Source organism: Phalacrocorax aristotelis, chromosome 2 (assembly GCF_949628215.1).
Source record: "Phalacrocorax aristotelis chromosome 2, bGulAri2.1, whole genome shotgun sequence".
Taxonomy (NCBI): domain Eukaryota; kingdom Metazoa; phylum Chordata; class Aves; order Suliformes; family Phalacrocoracidae; genus Phalacrocorax; species Phalacrocorax aristotelis.
The window spans coordinates 48134253-48155380 of record NC_134277.1 but is presented as its reverse complement, the minus strand read 5'-3'; the positions used below and the strand labels follow the sequence as shown (position 1 = coordinate 48155380).

Sequence of the window (21128 nt, the reverse complement as noted above, 5' to 3'; positions counted from 1 at the left end):
GAGAATTTGAAGCAAACGTCCTCTTCCCAGTAAAAAAAACCAAACAAACAAACCGTTGCCTATTCACTAGTTTCTTCAAAGCACTGTAGAATTCAGAAGTTATACTCTTCCTAATCAGAATGAACCTGGTAGACAAACTGTATAACACCACACTCAAGAGAAAGTGTTCATTATTTTTACAGAAGTACAGATCAACAATGGAGCATCATCCTCTATACCACTAGAAAATACTTCAACTGCCATGCACACAGCCCATATTCAGGGAAGTGACAAGTCATATGAACAAAGTGATTCAGGCTCATTTAGCACTACACATTAAGTTACTACAGTTTTCTATGTTATCCATAGATTATACCCAGAATGCACAACTATGAGCTGAGTGGACTCATATATTCAAATATAAGCTTACTAAAAGTCATATAAGCTTCTGCTCCTACACAAAAAGTGGCAACTACTCACTAAATACTCCTTTCCCCTTCATTATGTGAAAAGTGCATTGAGTTTTAAAACTAACCCTCTGTTTTAGACTTAGTTTGAAGTTCTATAAAATTTCATAATTTATCAGAAATCTACTGTCAAAGTTCAAGATCGTACTACTCTAACTTCAACAGCTTCCATCATGTAGGAACAGGCTCTTTGATGAAGGCACTGGGCAAGAGAAGCAAGCCGAGTTCTATGTATTTCATTTTCACCAAATGGCTCATATCAAACATGCACTAAGTTTGTACATATGCCACAGGAACTTCAGAGGAAGAGACCAAATACTTTATGTTGGGTGACAGAAAGATTAAGAGGGACAAACTACTCTAACATTCTACCTCACCACAGCATCTTATTTTTACTAAAGGAAGCAGTTTATTCATGCACACCCACACAAATCCAAATGCATGCATCTTAATTCAGATAAGACTAAATTTACACAAGTATTGGCTAGAACTCTAATGAGGTGAAATATAGTTTAGTATTTAGTTTTAAGTCAATCACAAAATCTGTCTTGGTAGAGGAAAGATTTTGCCCTCAGACAACTGCTCTACTCTGGACTCTGAACTACCCAGGGCTTTAATTTTTGCTGACAAAAAGGCAGGGAGCATTTTGATTAGACACTGAAGCAATCTCATGGCTCTTCAAAGCACAATTGAGAAAGATCTGTGGCTGCCACTCCTTGCAATCCCATCCTCCTTTCCTTCCCAGCATTCCCAATCTTTGATAGGAAGAATTTATGAAGTATCTATCAGTAGACAGCCAAAAAAGCCGGTTTCAACTTACTGGTGAAACAGATTCAGACATCACCTCTCAGTATAATCATTAAGAATAAAGCAGTACTCGTGCTCCTGAGGTGCAGACAACGTACCCTCTTGGTTCTGTTGATATTTAGGTAGCAAGGAAAAGAATCCCAGTTCCACAACACTACTATGCATGTGAGAAAGAACGGGGGCAAGGATACCAAAGACAGTCCTTATGAAGCTTTAAAAAAGTATGCTTAACAGCTGACTTCACACACAGTATAACAGATACCAGTTATAATAGTTCAATGGATGGTTTTATTAGAAATTCCCTAGCTTTTGCAGACAAAAGCATCATTGAAAATTCATTTTTAGATTCAAGACCCCCATTAAGGATGAAGTTTATTTCTAGTAACAGAAGTCTTCAAATAATCTCAGTTAGTAGTTTAACAGATAATCTATTACACAACATGTTAAGTATATGTGTGGACTAGTGACCCTCATCCACTAAAGTATGCAAGGCATTACTCCTCCAAGAACCTGTTCTGAGAAGAAGCACTTCCACTTTAAAATTATGCTTTATATAGTAAGTTCAAGAGACTCAGACACTGAGTAAATCAGGTGGTCCATTTCAGAGCTACACTGAAGTGTGGGAGCATGTGCAGAGGAAGGCTAAAACACAATGTTTAAAGTCCAAATTGATTCTAGTGAAGATACATTCATTTCAGAGACTGAGCAGCAGGAGCCTTTAGTTCAATTTTCATCCATCAGTACAGGAACTATGCAGTTAAATCCAACAATGGAGGGGAGATGTGTCACACAAAACATTTAAAAAACCCAAACTCTAAACTACTTACTTTCCTCTCCATGAATGTTTTGTTGTGTAGAAACAAGCAAGATCTCTGTTTTCTCTAATTATATTCATTCTGTGCCAAGACCTGAAAACAAGAGAGACATCCGGTTAGTACTCATGATTTTCATTTAAAACCAAAGTTCACTAATCATCAATATGCTTCAAGACAAAGACTTTGTTTTTAAACACTCAAGTCACTACTTTGTCAATTCCACACAAAGAATATTAGGAATCCTTATGTTTATCAAATAATGCAAGGACTAAGTTGCACAAGTTGAACATGAATTATTAGTTTCTCCACTGATTCTGTTACACTAATTACTCTTTAACAGTACCTGGTTACAGCAATTTATGCCTCATTATTTGCCATATTATTGCAATCATGCAACTTTTGCTGCACCTTTGCACATTCACATTCATGTGTATTTTATGTCATCTCCAGAATGCTTAACTCCTGAAAATTGTGTAATATCAAAATGATTTGAGCACCCTGCATCCATAACTCCAGCTAAGCCAGATTCCTATTGCAATTTTTAAGTAAACAGCAGAGAAATCTGGATAAATAGAACAGATTATTTTCCAGCCTGACACAGAATTTGAAGTTGAGGAACTTATTAGCCAAGCATTGTGATTAAAGAGCTGACTAAGTACCCTTCCTGTGCTGTAAAAGCTTAAGCAATCCCACCACTAACATCCCGACATGCTTATTTCACACATGAATACCTATTCCCTGAACAGATGCTGGAATTTATTGAAACTTGCCCACAACTGCTTGACCAGATCAGTGCTTTAAGAGCTGCTAAGTTCTAAAGAATCCTGAACACTAAACACTATCTTCCAAGATCGAAAGAGACACATGTTGAGTACTTGGGAAATTAACTTCCCTTTGAGTTCACTTTGCTGTTATTACATATACAAGGGACTTATGTGGACATACCCTGATTAAGTCGCCAGAGTGAAGTGGTCACCCTCAGTTTAATGCTACAGAATTACTTTTATTTTTTAATGGGTCAGAACAGGCTTCCCTGCTCTTGATTATGGACTAGTAGTCTCTCGGGTTCACAACATTAATGTCACAGCATCCCCAAAACATCACACACTTAAGAAGCTAGTCTGCAAGAATTCATATTCATAGCTTGCCTGAAACAATGCTGAAGTAATCCAGTCCCAGTCAGTACCCCACTAGAAGTTAGACTACATCCCCAGTTATCTTTTTATATTCAGTTGATTTGATTTGGCAAAGGAAGATTTCTCATTTTGAGATGGATGACCTGTAACATTAGCTCATTGCTAATTGCTCATTGCTAATTTCTACCCTTTACAACTTCAGGCTATTTTCTTCCTGAGCAAAGACTGTAGCAGTTATATAGTCATGAACACGAAGAATGGATAGCCTGACTGAAATGAACCCAAGAATTCCTTCCCTCAGGTGGATAACCAGCACAATCATCACTACCTATTGAAGAGAACTTATGGTACTGCCTCTGGAAAAAGACAAAAGCAGTATTAATGTATTTCAGTGATTCAATCTTTGAGCCAAGCTTTCAGTTAATACCCCATTCACTTGTAGCAAGTTACAGTTTCTAAATCCAGTTTTTGGAAACAAAGTTTCATGCGAGGCAAGACATTCAACAGCATTATTTCTGAAGTTCTCCATTTTGCCTGGCTTAAGAACTATGTTTTATTGTTATTGCCATGAATAAGCATCAAAACAGTACCCTGTCCAAACTACAGAGATCTTACTGTATAGTAGCACACTTTAGATCTGATAATTTTGTTTTAAAGTTATCTTTGAGAACAAAGTGCCAGATACGCAATCTTCATACCACCATTGTTAAGCCATTTTCTTGACGGTGACTAATGTATTATAAAAATAAAATGAAAGGCTTACAACAAGACGAGCTCCACTAAGTATGGGATTACAAGGTCTATTTAACGGCAATTCCCGTTTCACCAACACCAGACTCCTCTGACCAGCTCTATTAAGTCTCACAGACCTGAACACCACCTGCTCTAGAGTATTTAAGACAAGATGTTCTCACACTTGCCAACATCTAGTCAGTTCTACAGAACTGAGGAACACTCATTTATGAGCCACCAGTGGCTTCCATTAATTTTAATGCCAGCATCTAATTAGATTCAAGGTACTGATACATTTAGCATTGTACAAGTAGTGAAAGTGACAAATTCACTAAACTGCTTTTTTATTTAGATTAAAACTATTAAATCATTAAGCTTTGATGCTTTACTCACTCTGCTTCTGGACAGTGATTGTATCTCTCTACCACTGAGAAGACTAGTACGGAGGCAATACATGCCAAAATCTAGTGACAATTAATTCTTGTACACATTTTCCTGCAGTTTAACAGAGAACAAGGCTAACAATAGCCTAGTGTTCTGAGCCGCTGTGTTGAAGTCCAGCAAACGTTTTTCAGTTGTCTTTGATTCCACAGTAAGAGCAAGATGAAAAAAGTAGTTCATGCCAAAGACAAAGACATTTTGGAAGAAACAAAAAAGTTACCCTCCTTCACTCATTCTTAGAGCCAGTGTGGCATCACTGACCCTATATTATCTACAATGTGATACATTGTAATTTTAGTACCTAAGATAGGTACCACTGACTTTGCATAACACCGCAGGTTTGATTATTAATCAAGTTTAGCAATATTGCCAGTGTAAACTATAGCAGTCTGCTTAGTCACACCATATTAAACTCCCAAAATAACAGAACGTTCTTGTTATTTTCACCTTTACCTTCTCCTCCTGTATTCAGGATACCTTTAAAAAGTTGACTGACTTGACACAAAAATTGAGTTAAATTTTTATTTCACTCCTAAAAGCATCCAGGACAATAAGGCCCCAACTTTAATTATCACCTTAGTGTCCTGGGGTACCTGATAATAGAAAATGACAGCTTCAAAGGTTATTTTGAACACATGGTGGCACAGCTATTGGGTATCCCATACTCACGGCTTTCAAAGGTTTAAGACTAGAGAAACACCTAGTTTAGTTGTTGCCTCTGCTCCAGTAGAAATAGAACAAGCACTTTGGAAGTGGCAGTTTATAAACATGTTTCATCTGGTTGAGAGAAACAGCATGCTAAATACAAAGTATAGTCAAACCATCTGAGGTTCCTGCAGGCAAAACACTGCCCATGACTTGCAACTTCTTTTAAGAGCTGAGCACTCCTCCAATACCTGGATATTTTAACAAGCTTTTTCACACGGCAGAAGTTCAGCAATACCTTCCTATTTGGTTCTTGTAATACTCTAAGTAGCAGTGAAACAGCTTTTGAGGGATGAGTTGAAACCACATTTTTATGTACTGCATTTACCAGAAATAGCAACTCCTAAAATTAAAGAGTCTGAACTGCTGCCAGGACAACCCCCTGCTTCAGAGTTTAAGCTACATGAATAGGTGTATTACACAAGCTGTCTTCAACTTGCGTATACTTTCCACTTTTCCAGGATTTCACATTCTTCAGACAAAATTACCATCTGGGAAAACAATCTATTTCAGGAAACAGAGACAATTCACTCTCAAACTAACACTTGAGGATTTAGAAACAAAGCTGTGACCTTGCAGGCATCAAAGCAATAGGCATAGCTGTAATTATTTAAACTGAGGGATATTTATGTGTAAAGTCAGAAGTTTGGACACGGGCTCAAAGTTTACTGCAGAAATTCAGACTGACTTTTTTTCCTGATCATATTATACCTCTACTATTACAAAGCTTCCACATCTTTATGTGAAAGTTTAACTTACGTCCTTCGAAGACCCAAACAGGATTATTATTATATTCCAATGGAAGGAGGAAGAGGAGAAGTGATGTTGAGAACCTGAGAATTCTTTTCAAAAATTTATTCCAGCAAGGCTAATACACAAAGTAAAGTTCCTGGAGTTCATATTACATAGGGACAGATACTCACACCAAGCTCAAGTGTGACTTTCCTGAGAGAGAGGGAAGACATAAAAAAAGGATAAAAACAGAGACCAGTTGGAAAGAAATGAGAGCAAGGCACTGAAAAAAACCAAAGGTTCTGTTAATCTGTAGTTCTACATACCTACCTTTTAGCTTAAAGGTCTGGAGCCTGATTTCCAGTCATCTACTTATCTGTAGCTTTAAAGGCACTATTTAAATATATTAGTTTTTCTGCATTGAAATATTTTACCTGTCTAGGTTTCATCTGCCTCTCTCACTGCTGTGTGTGCTAACTGGCAGAGTTTTTCCCTCTTCCTTAAAAAGTACCCTGCTTTTAAAATACTACAGCCTAATTAGCTGTGGAAACTGAGATTTCTTAATCTGTTGTGCAGGAACTCACAGCTCTTTTTGTAAGGGGAGAGAGATGAGACCCACCAGATCCTATAAAGAGCATTACTGCAGCCTGCCTCAGTGATAGCAGCATCACCATCTTCAGTGGTCCAGGATGCAAACTAGCTGAGAATTTCAACCTTACTGCTACCAGAAATGATGGTGGCGACATTAGTGTCCATCCTCCAGCTGACTGTTCCCATTCCCTGAGGACCAGTGCTGAAGATAACCAGAATCTCCCACTTGTTTTTTTCTTTTCCACCTACATTAGCTTTCTGCTGTATCAATGAACCAGTCTGATTCACCAGCTAGACAGGTGAGTATCAGAACAAATGGGTTTACTTACTAATGGAAGGAGGAAAAAAGTGCTCATTTCAGTCGTAGTTTTGCCATCCTGTCATACTTTGTCAGAATATTGCTCTATTTTAAGTTTTATTAGTGAGGTAGGAAAATTGTTAAGGGTTGGGTTTTTCTGTGTAAGAATAGGGTTTTTTGCAAGCAGTTTGAGATGTTAAACAGCTGAAGGTTAACACTTCAAGATATGGTTGAATGCCAGATGAAGAATTATTTTATTAAGTCAGTAAGCTTCACTTACTGAGCTTCAAACACAAGTTAAAAGCAAAGTCACCTGCTCAGTCTGAAACACAGATCTTGCCCTTAAGACCAATCCCAGCCTATTACTTAAAATCTGGAAATACACAGTGATTCAGCCCCTCAGGACAAATACATGTTTGGAAACTATGAAAAATATCCCATGACACCCAGAGGAGCAAGAAGTACATTTGAAATAAATATTTTCTGAAATTTATTCCAGCAAGGCTGAGATACAAGGTAAAGTTCCTGGAAAGTCTACACTACACAGACAGATACTCAGCTCTGAGTCTCCAAACACTTAGAAATTTATTGCAAGTGGAAAAAACTGTCAGTAGTAATGGAAAAGAGTCAGTAATTTCTGGTTAAGTGTTCTGGCACTTGGCTGCCTATAGCAGGCAGGAATTAGACCAGGTTGCATATCTAGAAACTGAAGCAGGCTAGAGCCAAGCATAGTTTTTACATCTAGAATACTGGTCCTGTTAATTTCAACTAAGCCAGGGCAGACTGAACAGAATCTTCTTAATTCAAAGATAAAACTTGACTCACTAGCAGTCCCTTCAACAGCCTTCCTCCTTTTCTAGATATCTTACTACATGCAAACAGGCTATGTAGACAATCAAGAGGAAAAGGCTTTAATTTCAAAGAACTTAAGTTCTAAAACAAAGAATATTTTCTGAATACAGTATTATTTAATCATTGCTAAGTAAGAGGAAATGAAGCAACTATCTACTCAACTTCATCTACTCAGGCTCACTGCCATAGACCATTTTTGTAAAAGAGCACAGGGAAAATACATTTCAGATCACATTAACTTCAAAAGCAGCCACCGAGTGGAGAATGAGTGCATTAATATGAATACTCCAAATAAACTTACATGCCTATGTTCCCCCCGCCAAGCTCAAACATTCCCTTGGCTTGAGAGCACTAAGCTGAAAACAAAACAAAAAACCTGTCCCCGCAAACCGACACACTGAGGCAACATTTTTATGGCCCAGAGCTTGGCCTTCAGTAGAGACACAGCTATCAAGGTGCAAGCTCCACACCACCTGACAGGAAAAATCTATCCCCAAAGACTGTTGGCAGCTCACTGCAGACAGAAAACCATTTAGCATGCCTACTTGATTTGACTTTCAGAAAACAAAAAGCAAATGAACAGCATCCATTGAACAAACTAAAAAAACTTAGAAAAATAAGCACATTAAGGGTAGATTTTTCTGAAAGATACATTTCGTTCTGCTCATGCTCTTCAGGCATTCTATTACCACTCAAAACCAAAATAAAATCTCATCTCTGTGAGAGCAAGTCTCCTCCTCATCTCTCCCACTCTCCATAAATTATTTCCCAAAGCATCTCATGATGGATATATTTTGATCTGAGGCCAGGAGGAGAAAAATAATGTATATTTTCTTAATGGACACGCTAGCACTCATCTAGGAAAGAGGACAAATTCTGCCCCGCGGCTACAAAAGCTGCGCCAGGTGCAGAGCACGTTCAGTGAAGCACCAGGCTGAGGCTAGAGGGAAAAAAAAGCCCAGCTTCTCCTCTGCTGGCAGATACAGGACGAGAACGGCTTGCAACCAACCAGGAACAGCACCTGGGGCTCAGGGCGGCCCGGGCCGGCTGATCATCGCCCCAGGCCACGGGCACCCCCGGCGCCCGCCCCTCACCCCTCCGCGGCCGGGGCGAGGAGCAGGGGGCTTGGCCGGGGCAAGCACCTGCCCCCCGGGCGGCGGAGGGCGCTGCCGCCGGCCCTGCTCCGCTCCCTCACAGCCACGGCGGCCGGGCGCGCTCCGCACCCGCACGGCCTCCAGCAGCGCCTCGGCGCCAAATAGCCCGGCCCGGGGCTGTGGAGGGAGGCAGGGGCGGCCGCCGCCGCCACCTCCTCCTTATCTCCCCCGCCGCTGAGATTTACCTGGCCGGGGAGCCTGCGCTGCCCGGACCTGCCCCCACCAGCACTGCGCTTCCCGACGCTGCCGGCGACAAGGGCGAAGGGCCACCGAGCCGGAGCCCTCGCCCCTCACCCTCCACCTGGCCAGGCGGCAGCCGCTACACCTCTCCAACTCCCTCAGAGCCTGGCGCTGGAGGCCGCCATCTTAGCTCCGGCAGCAAGACCGCCCTCTCCACGCAGCCGCCGTCAAGCCCGGGGCCGTCACGGGACGCGGTCAGCTGATATACGGCTTCCCTCCCCCACCTCCCACTGCCGCGCCGGCACGCGGAGCCGCCTCCCCTTCGTCCTCCCGCCCGTTGCCTCCTCCTCCTCCTCCTCCTCCTCCTCCTCCTCCTCCTCCTCCTCCTCCTCCTCCTCCTCCTCCTCCTCCTCCTCCTCCTCCTCCTCCTCCGCCCTGCCCTGCCGGGAACGGGAGGGGGGCGTGCAGGGTGGCTCCATGCGCAAAGCCGCTGGGGTGCAAAGTTCCCCCCTCCCTTCCCCGTCACCTCAGGCCTTGGGGGGCGGCGGGCTCGGAGGAAAGGGTGAGGGGGAAGGTTGCGGCTGCGGGGCTGGGTGAGGCGGGTTGGGGCGGGCGGGGGGTTGCCCGGCGCCGCCAATGCGTCTGCTCGGTTTTGTGCTCTGTTCTCTTTTAACAGAGTTTAGCCTGCTGGTTTAGACTAGATCAACTAGTTTGGGGCTAGTTGGTAGTTTCCCAAGTGGCCAGCCCCTGGAGTCTTTTGGCTCTGTAGCTTTGGGGATGTGGACAGCTGCAACACTGCCAGTTTCCCGCTCCTTCAGCATCCCGGTACTGCATTTATGAGCCCTGGTACTGGTTTCATGCTCATCACAGAAGTATGTAGCAAACGAGAGGTGTGTTAATTATATACAAAATAAAATGTAACTAACCTCAAGTCTCCTCCTTGAGGATATACATCATCAAGCCACAAAAACTCAGAAACCAAAGTACACTTTTAATTATGCATATTATTAGTGTGATTATAAAAATAACATTAAATCCCATATTAATGTTGCTGAACCACTGATCTATGTGGTTGGCTAACCACCCTCAAAAGTTGTTACATGACTCTCAAGCTCTCCGTCAACTTCCCATATTCTGTACCAGACATAAGATTTCCCAAAGATGTTGTAAACTACAGCAGCATTATAACAGCTTGCCATGGTCTCCTTAAAATGACTAAAGATTGATGTAAATATTTTGAAATATGACTCACATTAGAACACGTGAGCTTACCATGCCTTTCCTTTGAAATAGTGCTCTTAAAGTCTGCAGACGAAGAGGGAATTGAGGAACAACTGGAACTAATTATCCTGGAGAAAAAATATGATTAAAATCACAGGCAGTATATTGCTATTTTTTAATATCCTTTTCATTGTCATCTAAACTATCCTTCATGTCTTATATTTTACATAAGATATTTAAATACTAATAAGTCATTCTTTTGATAACTCTAGTCCTCTGAATCTGGGGCACAGTGGTAAAATAGCACTAATGGGAAAAATAACAGTACTCAGGGGAAGCTGATAAATTACTTTTGGTCACAGAACTTTGAGGGGGAAAAAGATTTAATATTTTATTAACATACTAGGAATTGCAGAAATCTAATTTCAGAGGGAGGTGATATGATTCAGGAGAGTTTCTTTGGCTGAGTGCATGGAAGAGTTTTTGGAGGGATTTTTTTCCTGTTCTTGTTGATTAGTTGGCTTGGAGGATTTTTTATTCAGGGGGGTTGTATTTTGTGTTAGTACATTTTTTGTGTTGTTACTATAGGGAGGTAAAACACAGCTAGTAAAGCCACCGCTTGTTAGATATTTATTACCTGAGACCAAAGAGTGACATTTGTATAATGAAATTGGTGTAACAAACTAGGAATCAATATTTTCATAGCCAGCATATTTATTCAGCTCAAGCTAGTATTTCAGTAATAAACTATGTGTTTACCTATCTATTTTCCTTTATACACTGTCTCTGGTTTTGGACATACTTTTGTGTGAGTAGTGATGTTAACTTTGGCTAGAATGCAGAGGAATGATAGAAGGAAAGGAGGATACAGATTAAGAGTGAGAAAATATGAGAGAAAGTGGAATAATAATTTTGAAATTATTCAGAGAAAAAGCAAACAAGAAGTATGTTTGGCAGTTCAGGCAGGAAGTTATGGAAGTGATATTTTGCAACTTGGTAACATACCTTTCAAAAATTAAAGTAGATCAGGATTTCATAGCTGTTTAATTGTAAAGCATGGGTGAAAATATAATTGTGTGCAGACAACTGCATTCTAGTTTTCTTGGTCATTTTTTTCTTGTGAGATGATACTACTGGATATTTTTAGAGATATGGCTTTGTTTTTCCATTTACCTAAAGATTTGTGGAAAGCCTGGAATACAAAAATGGTGGTTTTAACACCATCTTCCAATTTTAGGGTTTACAATCTTATTATTAAACGTTATTAAAAAGAAAGTGAAGAAAATCCTCACTCCATTAATGTCAATGGCAGTTTTATTATTAGCTGTGACACAGGTAGCGTGTCACCCTTAGTTTTCCCAGTCACAGAGTCAGGAGCCATATTAGAACCATTCTCATTATTAAAGTAAGAAGAACAAAGCACAGTTTTGATGCCTTCCTGAAAGATAAAATGCTAAGTTGCTTCAATCCACTCTGGCGAAGTGAACTCGTCTTCATTACTTCTAGACCTTTCCTCTGAAGAAGTACTTCAAATGTCAATCTGACCTTGTCAGTTTAAACACTGTCATTTGAAAAAGAGTTCAGGCCACCTCCAATGTAGAGAACAAGGTCTCTCCTTACCATGCAATTATTGAAATCTGGAAGGAATGAGGAGTTCCAGTCCACTACTAAATAATTAACACTCTACTGGACTATTTCTGTGTTCAGCACCTAATCTGAACGACTGTGGTTTAGGATGGCTGAATTCTTCAAGCATGCTACAGTACAGATACAGTAGAGAGCCAATGCTAGGATTCTTTGCAGCAACAGTAAGTACGATGATTGTAAATACAACCTATAATAGCAGAACTCCTATTATTTTTAAAACAAAAGTATTGTGGTCTATAGCAATAACAAAGAACAAGTTTCTCCCCAGCCTGCATGCAGTGAGCAAAGGACAAATTCACTCCCTTTCCCAGTACTGCCTCTAATGATGGGACAGAATTTTGTCAGTGTTCTGGAGAAAGGAGAGATTCCTCCACCCTTCCTTGTCTTACAAGAAAATAAGTTCCTAGTAGAATTGGGAATAGTTACTTCACCTTCTTACTCACAACGTATTTACAGTGTAGGAGGGTGCAGGACCATCTTCTCTGAGACCAGCTACTGTTTTTCTGCTATAAAGTGATGGGGATCTGTCCAGTCTTCTTAAAGATTGTATCTAAGTGGTACACCACAGCTTAGTATAAATTTAGGATAATTAAGAGGGGAATATGCTTAATAATTGTATTTTTTAGGTCGCCAAATAACAATAATATTTTGATGCCTAATTATAGAACTCGGCTGACAGGTGATAACAGAAAGATTTTCAAAGGGACAAGGGGGAGGTAAGTGTACAAATCCCACCTGAAGCCAAGAAAGTAAGATGCCTTTGAAAACCTCTCTCATGAATCTTGTCACTTTTACTCCTAATTTGTTGCAGGTGCCAAAATACAGGTTACACAGAGGACCTTATGGGGATCAGACCGACATTACTGGATCAGTCTTTGTTCTGCTCTTTGTTATCCCAAAGGTGCATTAAGACTATGCTGACAATTTGCCAGCAGTTCAAAGCTCACATCAAGTTTTTAGGTATCTTGACACATTTTGTCTAAGAATAAATGCAGATAATATTGGTAATTTATCTTCTCTGGGAGATTAATTAAAAAGTAACTTCTGGATGCTCCCTTTTAATAATTCTATATTTCCTGATAGACTCATTAAATGGTAACTTGTTTGTTATCTCAGCTAATAGCTTGATAATAACTGCAGCCTAAGCTAATTAGCTTCATGATACTGTTACTGAATTTTGTTGAATTATTAATAAGGAGCATCTTCAACACAGTGATTCATGCTGAACTCTATTCATATTCATAGCATTCCTTTTGGCTACAATAAGCCCTTCTCTTCGGATAATCCTTCCATTTCAGCATTGGCATATATGCAGTAAATACTGCCGTATTAACTTCCCTGTATAACTCGGTCCTTTTGGTGTATCTTGTGAAGATAATCTACAGATTGTCTTTCAACTCTTTTACTTTTCAATAAATAGGTTTCAATATTAGCTGCAATCCAGTCTTAGTAGTCTATGTGCGTACATCTGGCCTAAGTACAGTGAATGTAATAGATTTACTTAATACCTCAGATGTCATTCATAGTACAATGAGTCTTTTCATGGACCTTAATAGCAATGGACAATGACATAACAATTATCAACAGAATTATGTTGTTTAAAAATGTGTGGTTACATTTTTTCAAAGGAAAAAGTATAGGAGAAATACATTGTTTCTTGCATGTAAAAGAAAACAGCAACTGTTTCCTAACTACCTTGTCTTTTGACTGCATTTAGCCAGGTTGCGTACATCTGAAAAAACTCTGTTCACACATGTTCAGTAGAAACCTTGATAAAATATGACAATGACAATTTCCAAATAATTAATTCATCCTGAGGATGCTTCATCTTAGTATTGCAAGCCTGCTTAAGATAAACTGCTCTTTTAAATATCTGGCTCTTGGGGATCATTTTGTGATAGAAGGTACCGAAGATGTCCCAGTCTTTTTGTCTTCTTTCTCTTGAGACACAGCCCATGCAGTGGAATGGCCTAAAACATAGAGAGGCATTGAAGAAGGAGTGAGTAGACTGTGAGAAAGGCAAGGGGAAGAAGAATGCAGAGCATAAGAAAGAAAGACTGGAACAGGAGAGCAGGTGCTAGTTGAGGCCAATGTGGTAGGAGTGGGTTTTGTATGTAGGAATCACAGGATGGGTAAGGATCTTGGAATAGCTGAGAGGGGAGGAGTGATGGGTTAGCATCAACAGGCTATATGTGAGAACTGGGAGGATAGGAAAGCTGTGAGGCTACGATTTTGGAAAATCTGAAGAAAATAGACTATGAACGGAAGAAGCACTTATGTACGGAGAAGAGGACTTTTTCTCAAGAAGGCTGGTACAGACAACCCATAGAAGAGGGGAAGTAAAAGGAGAAGAGTATGGAGAGAAACGCCTAGATCTGGCATAGGGAAACACTGTTAATGATAAAAGTAGCTGAGTACTTTCTGAGTACATTCCGAGTACACTGGGAACGGCTAGGGAAGGAGACAGGGACTGAGCTGAGGAATACTGTGAGGAGTAGAAGCTGAGTCAACACAGGATGCTAGGAAGATTCAAATGTAGAAGCAAGGAGAGGCAGAAAGGGCTTAGCAGAGCAACAGGCTGAAAAAGGCAGGGGAAAAGGAGCAGCACCCACAATATTCGGCTAAAGCAGAAACCATGGTTTCTCCAGGGTGACTCCAGCTGAGAAACCTAATGCCCAAATTTATTTAACATCCTTTCTAGTGGCTGGCAGCTTAATTCCGTTGCTAGTTACTGTTAATTCTCTTGTCAGAGATCTGTGTTGCAGATCCAGATGTGGTATATGATATAATCCCACATCATAATTATGTGGATTTTTAAAATAAACTTAGGGAATTACACATCTACACACATAAACAGCTATGTAATATTGACACTGTAAAACCAAAAAACTTTAAGAATTAGAAAATTCCAGAAGACTATTTGCCTTTGCAAATAGTTGCATGCTTACTTACCATTTTTTTTCCATGGGAACCTTGCTTTATTCACTCCACAAAATGAAAGGACTCATTGAATCAATGTGTATGCGATACTGTGTTCTATCCACATTGCACAGCTTGCCAGCCCAAGATTTACTTAGTGTATGCTATACGAACACTATTCTTCAAGCTCCAGATTTATAAATTTCCATATTGACATTTCTGTGACATTTCTTTAGTACATTCTCTGAGTGCTTCAGGATCGTGAACTAATTTATTTTCACAACATCCTTCTGCTTCTAATATTTGACTGGTTGAAAGCACGTTAATGTTTCTTTTTCTGTATATTCTAGTGTATAATTGCCAGGTATCCTAGCACAGTCTTTAAAAATCATGTATCTCTTAGCAAAACCACTCCCCCTGTAAAAATGCAAAAATATTTGATTCTCTCCCTGTCTCTTTTTATGGACAGTAGAACCAAAACAGATTATAGTGTACATTGCAGGCTTATTCAATGTATTGATCTATGTGACACCATGTCATGCTATGTTTTACATGCTTTACATATTTGAGAACATGCTCCTACCTTATGAAATTCAAACACTTAAGACTCTAAATTGTCAATTTCTTTTTCAGTTTATCTGTTTTAACACAAATCTGTTTGATTTGTGTGGAAAGGACTAAGTTAAATTTAAACACTGGCTCAGGAATAGGAATGCTGCTAACCGGAGAAACTGGAGGTTGACAGAGTGGCCAAGATTTATGTTCAGCAATTAAGGTAACAAAAAAGAAGAAACTGCTTCCAAAAAAGTGGCTTTGAACACCATTCAAAATTTTTCAGAGGGAGAGTAAATTAGTGGGACAGTAGGAAAATTCAGGCAGAGGGATTTTTTGGTAGAGCTACTCAGGGAATCACAGTGAGATTCCTCAGATGTGTCTATAGCTGCAGGGCCTTCCATGTATTTACATTTGGTCATTCAAACCAAAAGGACCTCTGAAAACCAAGCAACAAGTTCTCTGCTTAGGCACTACAGTTTTCATCAGTGAGAGTTATGAGGGAGTCACTTATATATGCTTGACTCCCCACTGCAGACTGTACAGCATATAGAGGAAAAGTAAGTACTAATCCTCTGATTCCCCAGTCTGGAGTTACATCCCAGAATTAGAAATGAGAGTGTGATTGTAATGCCCAGTCAATGTAATTGTGAACAGAGCAACAAACAGGAATTACTAGTCTTGCCCACAGTGCTTCAGAGAATCCAAAAATTCTTACTCGGCTGCTCTCTCTCCTGATCCATTTTTTACCATGGAAAATTGAAAATTAACGGTAGTGTCTTTGCTTTCACATCACTTCAGTCAGAATGCTTAAAAATCATCAGTGGTATTTTAGACTATATTACCACATGTAGCTTTATGTCTTGATGTAACTTCCCACTATGAAGGATGGCACGCAAGGCCACCCTGTTCCTGCATGGCAGAGCTGGCGTGTCACACACTGATGGTGCCAGGTACATCTGATATAATTGCTACTTACACCTGGAACTCCTGATGGAGCCAGAGAAAGCCTTGATCCTGGGAGGGGTTTCAAGTGAGTTGTGCCTCCTCCTTGATGCAGACAGATCTCAGATCTGAAAGGTCGTGCACAATTACCCTAGAGTCCTTAACTCTGAATCTCCAGATAACTCACAACCTTATGGAGACTCTCCTCTTCCCTCTGACAACTTTCAGAACTTGATTTCAGTGAAGTGTGAGATTTGTCCTTCAGAAGTACTGGCTAAACTGAGAGTTGGGACTTGACATGGAAAAAATACAATATTTCTTTTTAGAAATTAAGCATCAGAATACAAACTGCTAGGAAAAAAAATACTAAGAATGCCTCACTAGGCAGGCTTTCTGAACATTTCCAGACTATATTTTTATTCAATCCATGGTTTGGGACCTCTCTAATTAGGACAAAATCTCCCCATCTGTGACAGTGGATCACGTAGAGACTGACACGGGGAATCAGTTTGCATTCTGATCCTACTGTATATTACAGTCGTTACAGCATGCTTGTGTTGTGATTTTGGCATAATGCCGTGTCACTCTTCTAAATCAAAATCCAGTGTAATGTCACATATCTTCAAATAAGTAAATCTGGTATTAAGATGTTAAACCCTCCTGCCATCTCAGACCTGTTGGATAGACCAAAGTCTGTAGGTCAGGACAGGCAGCTACCAAGCCTCCTTGGTACTACAGGGCCAACAAGCTCTAGCTGGCCCACAAGTCAACAACTTCCTTGTCCATATAGCACCAAGGAGCAAGCAGGATCCAGACAAACAGAGGTGAGTGGCAGCTGTCTTTTGGGTAGCGCACTGACGAAGCTCTTTGCTGAACCATGGACCAGATCATCCAGCTTGGCAGGAAAAGGCAGCAGATTAAGAAATGGGTCGTCTGGGACATTGTGTTTGGCACATGAATTATTGCTAGTGCTCATGCAAATGATGACACAGTGGAGCCCATGGAGCAAAATGGCATGGTTGAACCTGCAGAGGTGGGCTCACTGGTATTCCCTAGAGACATACGTTCTTGCCCTCATTGTGCACAGGCAAGAGGTCTGGTCATTCATGTGATGAATGTATTAAGCTCACTGTGCAACACTGGTGATCACTAGCGCTGGTCTGAACAAGGGTGGGGAATGTCACTCGGCTACACACCCTGCCCTTGGAAGAAGGCTCAGAGGAGGTAGGCACAGGTGATGTGCTTATGAAGCTCATGTTATGAGCTATTTACAGTGGTAATCGGATTACATCCATGGTAATAACAGAAGGAGAGTGTAGGATTATACTGCAATAATGCTAAACTCCTGTACTGCAAACTGTAGACATAGAAAAGATAATAGTTTGCCTTTCCTGTCTTATTGAATGACATCTACATTGTAAGAAAGCCAGACACAGTGAGTCATAAAAAGAGCATCCATCAGCATAATTTTCAGGCTCTTTCCCTTTTTATGTAATAAGGAGAAGCAGGACCAGAAATTTCTGTTTTCTTTTGGGTTTGTAGATTTTTTTTTCTTTACAGTTTCACCTTAATTTTCCTCATGTTCTTGCTGGTTTTGGTTTTCTCATTGTGACTGAATCACTGAGCCTGTTACCAATTTCTTGGTATTGCAGAGATACCAGCATTTCAGCTTTCAGAAGCGTTGCTTCTGATGACGAAGAAGTATTTTGCCATTAATGTCCTTAAAATTGTTTGTAATCAGATCACTGGGTCATTTGGCCGAATTAATGGAAACAGAAGTATATGAATCTGAGAATGCACAACAAGCAAGGCAGAAATGCACACAGTAAGTTGAAACTACCATTAGCATCCATTTCAGGCAGTATATTATCCATGTTATCTTCCCACTCCTTTTGCTTTGCTTTGACATAGATCGTGACCATCAAATGCTATATAAGGCATGTGCCGTTTTTTTTAAGTATAAGCATATGGATACTTACGTAATCTTATTTAGCGCTAGTTTGTAATGGTACTATCAGTGCTTGGGGTTTTGGCCAAATTTCCCTGAACTTCTGCTGTCCCATTTTTAGAGTAAGGCAGAGAGGTGTGTAAGAAAAGAAACTTGAATATATCCATATTTACACCTCTCTATTTCTGGAAAATATTTAATTTTTATTGTATTATACTAATAAAACAGATTTGGATTATTATATTAATGAATTAGTTTTTTGATAAATTACTTAACAGTGAATTGAAATTAGCTAGTATGCTTGTTTAATTGTTTGGCCAGCAAGTAAATGCTATCCACTTGAGAGGAGAGCAGACTGAGATGTTTAAAAATACTTGAACTGTCCCCTAATTGAGGTGATGTTATAGCAGCCATGAAAAGGAATGTGTTCCCTATCATACGAGTGCTAAATTCTTTTATTTCTGCTCTTGGTCCAAATTCCATGTTGCCAATTCTTTGTTCATTATTTCTCTTCCACTATTGGAGTGTTAAAAATAAAATTAATGAATGTATAAACCAATTTCATTCAAAAGCTCAGGGTTTTTACTGCTACTTTTTCCTCACAATCTGCAAAATAAGTGGTTTGTTACAAAAAAGGCGCTGAGCATGTTCAAATGGAATCTTTTATGAAGAGGTAATTATTTACATAACACCAGATATGCTGATTTAATTACTTCCAATTTGAATCGTATGATCTGAAGCGACTTGACCCTTACAGGAAAACTTTTCTATGAGCAAGTTAAGACTGAAGCCAAGATAGGTGTAGAATATAGTCTATACAGAAATAGCCTAAAACTGAATTGTTAGTTTATTGCATTTGAATAAACTGAGCATTTTGGTAGTCATTAAGAGAAACTGAAGTATTTTATTTATTTATTTTCTGTTCTTTTCTTATGTAAAAGTGACTAGGAATTATGTCTTTGAATATAACTTCCTTTTCTCTCTGACAGTGCTTAGAGATCTGGTGCACTCAGTTTTTTAGGAACACTAATACAGCTTTTGGCAGAAGCACAGAGTGATGACTCAGCACTTGGCAGAAAAAAGACAAACCGTTTGCTTGTGGTCCTAAATTTATTTTAGTTCAGCCAGTAAACAGGGGCACAGCATAGGCTTTGCTGATTAAAAGCAAAACTAACAAAACTGAAGCTGGGTTTGACAGTGTTCCAACTTGTAACAAGCTCATTGCATGGGACTGACTTTCGTTTTACTTTCAGGTCCTGATAGCTATTGGCTTCAGCCATCCAAATGAAGAATATTACTCTTTCATTGTGATTTGGTTTGGGTTTTTTTTCCCCAGGAGGAATTTGTTTCCTCCTCTCTAGTTCCTAGAAAGTCTTAATACCCCTGCCCAAAATTTTAAGATGCTTGCATCTTACCAGTTCTTTGTTTCACTGCTCATGCCTTTTTCATCTAGGAGGACCTAGGTCTGCAAGCCTTTGCTTATGCAAGTAGTCTCAGTGTGAGCAATCAGAGTCAATGGAACTATGCATGTGTGATGTCTAATCACACAGGTGAGGATTTCCAGGAGGCGGCTGCAAGTATATTGCATAGCTTCACATGCCCTTGGCTCTTTTTGTCTCATATATACTCATATGCCACTTCTTCATGTGTTGTCTGAATGTACTTCAGGCAGCATTGCGCTGTACTACAAAAGGCAACACAAGGTTAGTAATCAGTTTCTTATCATTAACTTCAGCTACCTCAAGGAATGCCTTTTTTAATGTGATTACTACTATTAAAAGCAATATAAATTTGTTACAACAGTTAACTTGATTTCAATATATAATAATATTCAATAGTTACACTAGTACAAAATCTTGAAGGAAAACTTGGAGGTGGGAATTTCCTTGCCATGAAACATTTCTCAAATTACTATAGTCTTACTTAATAGTTTGTGGTTTTTAGAATTTTTATGTTCTAGCTTTTCCCCAAATTAGAAAACTACAAAGTTGCAAGCTTGCTAGGCCTGAAAAATCCATTTCTTAAATCAGTGTGTCTTTCATTGACTTCTGATTGAAAGCTTGCATCTGTGTGCAACAACAGCATTAGACTTCAGATGACAAAATGTTGAAAAATTCCCAACTGAGATCATAGAATCATGGAATTATTAAGGTTGGAAAAGACCTCTAGGATCATCAAGTCCAACCACCAGCCCAACACCACCATGCTTCCTAAACCGTGCCCTGAAGTGCCACATCTACATATTTTTCTAACACCTCCAGGAGTGGTGACTCCACCACCTCTCTGGGCAGCCTCTTCCAATGCCTGACCACTCTTTCAGTAAATAAATGTTTCCTAATATCCAACCTAAACCTTCCCTGACGCAGCTTGAGGCCATCCTCTCGCTAGTAACTTGGGAAAAGAGACCAACACCTGCCTCACTACAACCTCCTTTCAGGTAGTTGTAGAGAGAGATAAGGTCTCCCCTCAGCCTCCTTTTCTCTAGGCTAAACAACCCCAGTTCCCTCAGCTGCTCCTCATAAGACTTGTTCTCCAGACACTTCATCAGCTTCGTTGCCCTTCTCTGGACACGCTCCAGCACCTCAGTGTCATTCTTGTACTGAGGGGCCCAAAACTGAACACAGCATTCGAGGTTTAGCCTCATGAGTGCTGAGTACAGGGGTACAATCACTTCCCTAAGTCCTGCTGGCCACACTGTCCCTGTTACAAGCCAGGATGCTGTTGGCCTTCTTGGCCACCTGGGCACACTGCTGGCTCATGTTCAGCTGGCTGTCGACCAACACCGCCAGGTCCTTTTCTGCCAGGCAGCTTTCCAGCCACTCTTCCCCAAGCCTCTAGCGTTGCATGGGGTGGTTGTGACTGAAGTGCATGACCCAGTACTTGGCCTTGTTAAATGTCGTACAATTGACCTCGGCTCATTGATCCAGCCTGTCCAGATCCCTCTGCAGAGCCTTCCTACCCTTGAGCAGATCGACACTCCCGCCCGACTTGGTATCATCTGCAAACT

General features: G+C 40.2%; 2 protein-coding genes across 5 annotated transcripts in view; both read right to left on the bottom strand.

Annotated features, from left to right (window-relative positions):
- The window catches only part of DNAJC13 (DnaJ heat shock protein family (Hsp40) member C13), a 55225-nt gene extending 46101 nt beyond the window's left edge, over positions 1 to 9124 (bottom strand). For all 3 annotated transcript variants that reach the window (XM_075083387.1, XM_075083388.1, XM_075083389.1), the window contains exons 1-2: positions 8895 to 9124; positions 2081 to 2161 (exon numbers count right to left, since the gene is read on the bottom strand). In XM_075083387.1, the coding sequence (XP_074939488.1) occupies positions 2081 to 2148 (68 nt within the window). In that variant the 5' untranslated portion in view covers positions 2149 to 2161; positions 8895 to 9124. The remainder of the gene's footprint in view (positions 1 to 2080; positions 2162 to 8894) is intronic.
- A 1594-nt stretch (positions 9125 to 10718) lies between these two features.
- LOC142052786 (prostatic acid phosphatase-like) overlaps positions 10719 to 21128 on the bottom strand; it is a 38723-nt gene continuing 28313 nt past the window's right edge. Inside the window, exon 12 of one of the 2 annotated variants that reach the window (XM_075083390.1) lies at positions 10719 to 13727. The gene's annotated coding sequence lies outside the window, so the exon portion shown is untranslated. The remainder of the gene's footprint in view (positions 13728 to 21128) is intronic. The other variant, XM_075083391.1, reaches the window with a different exon arrangement.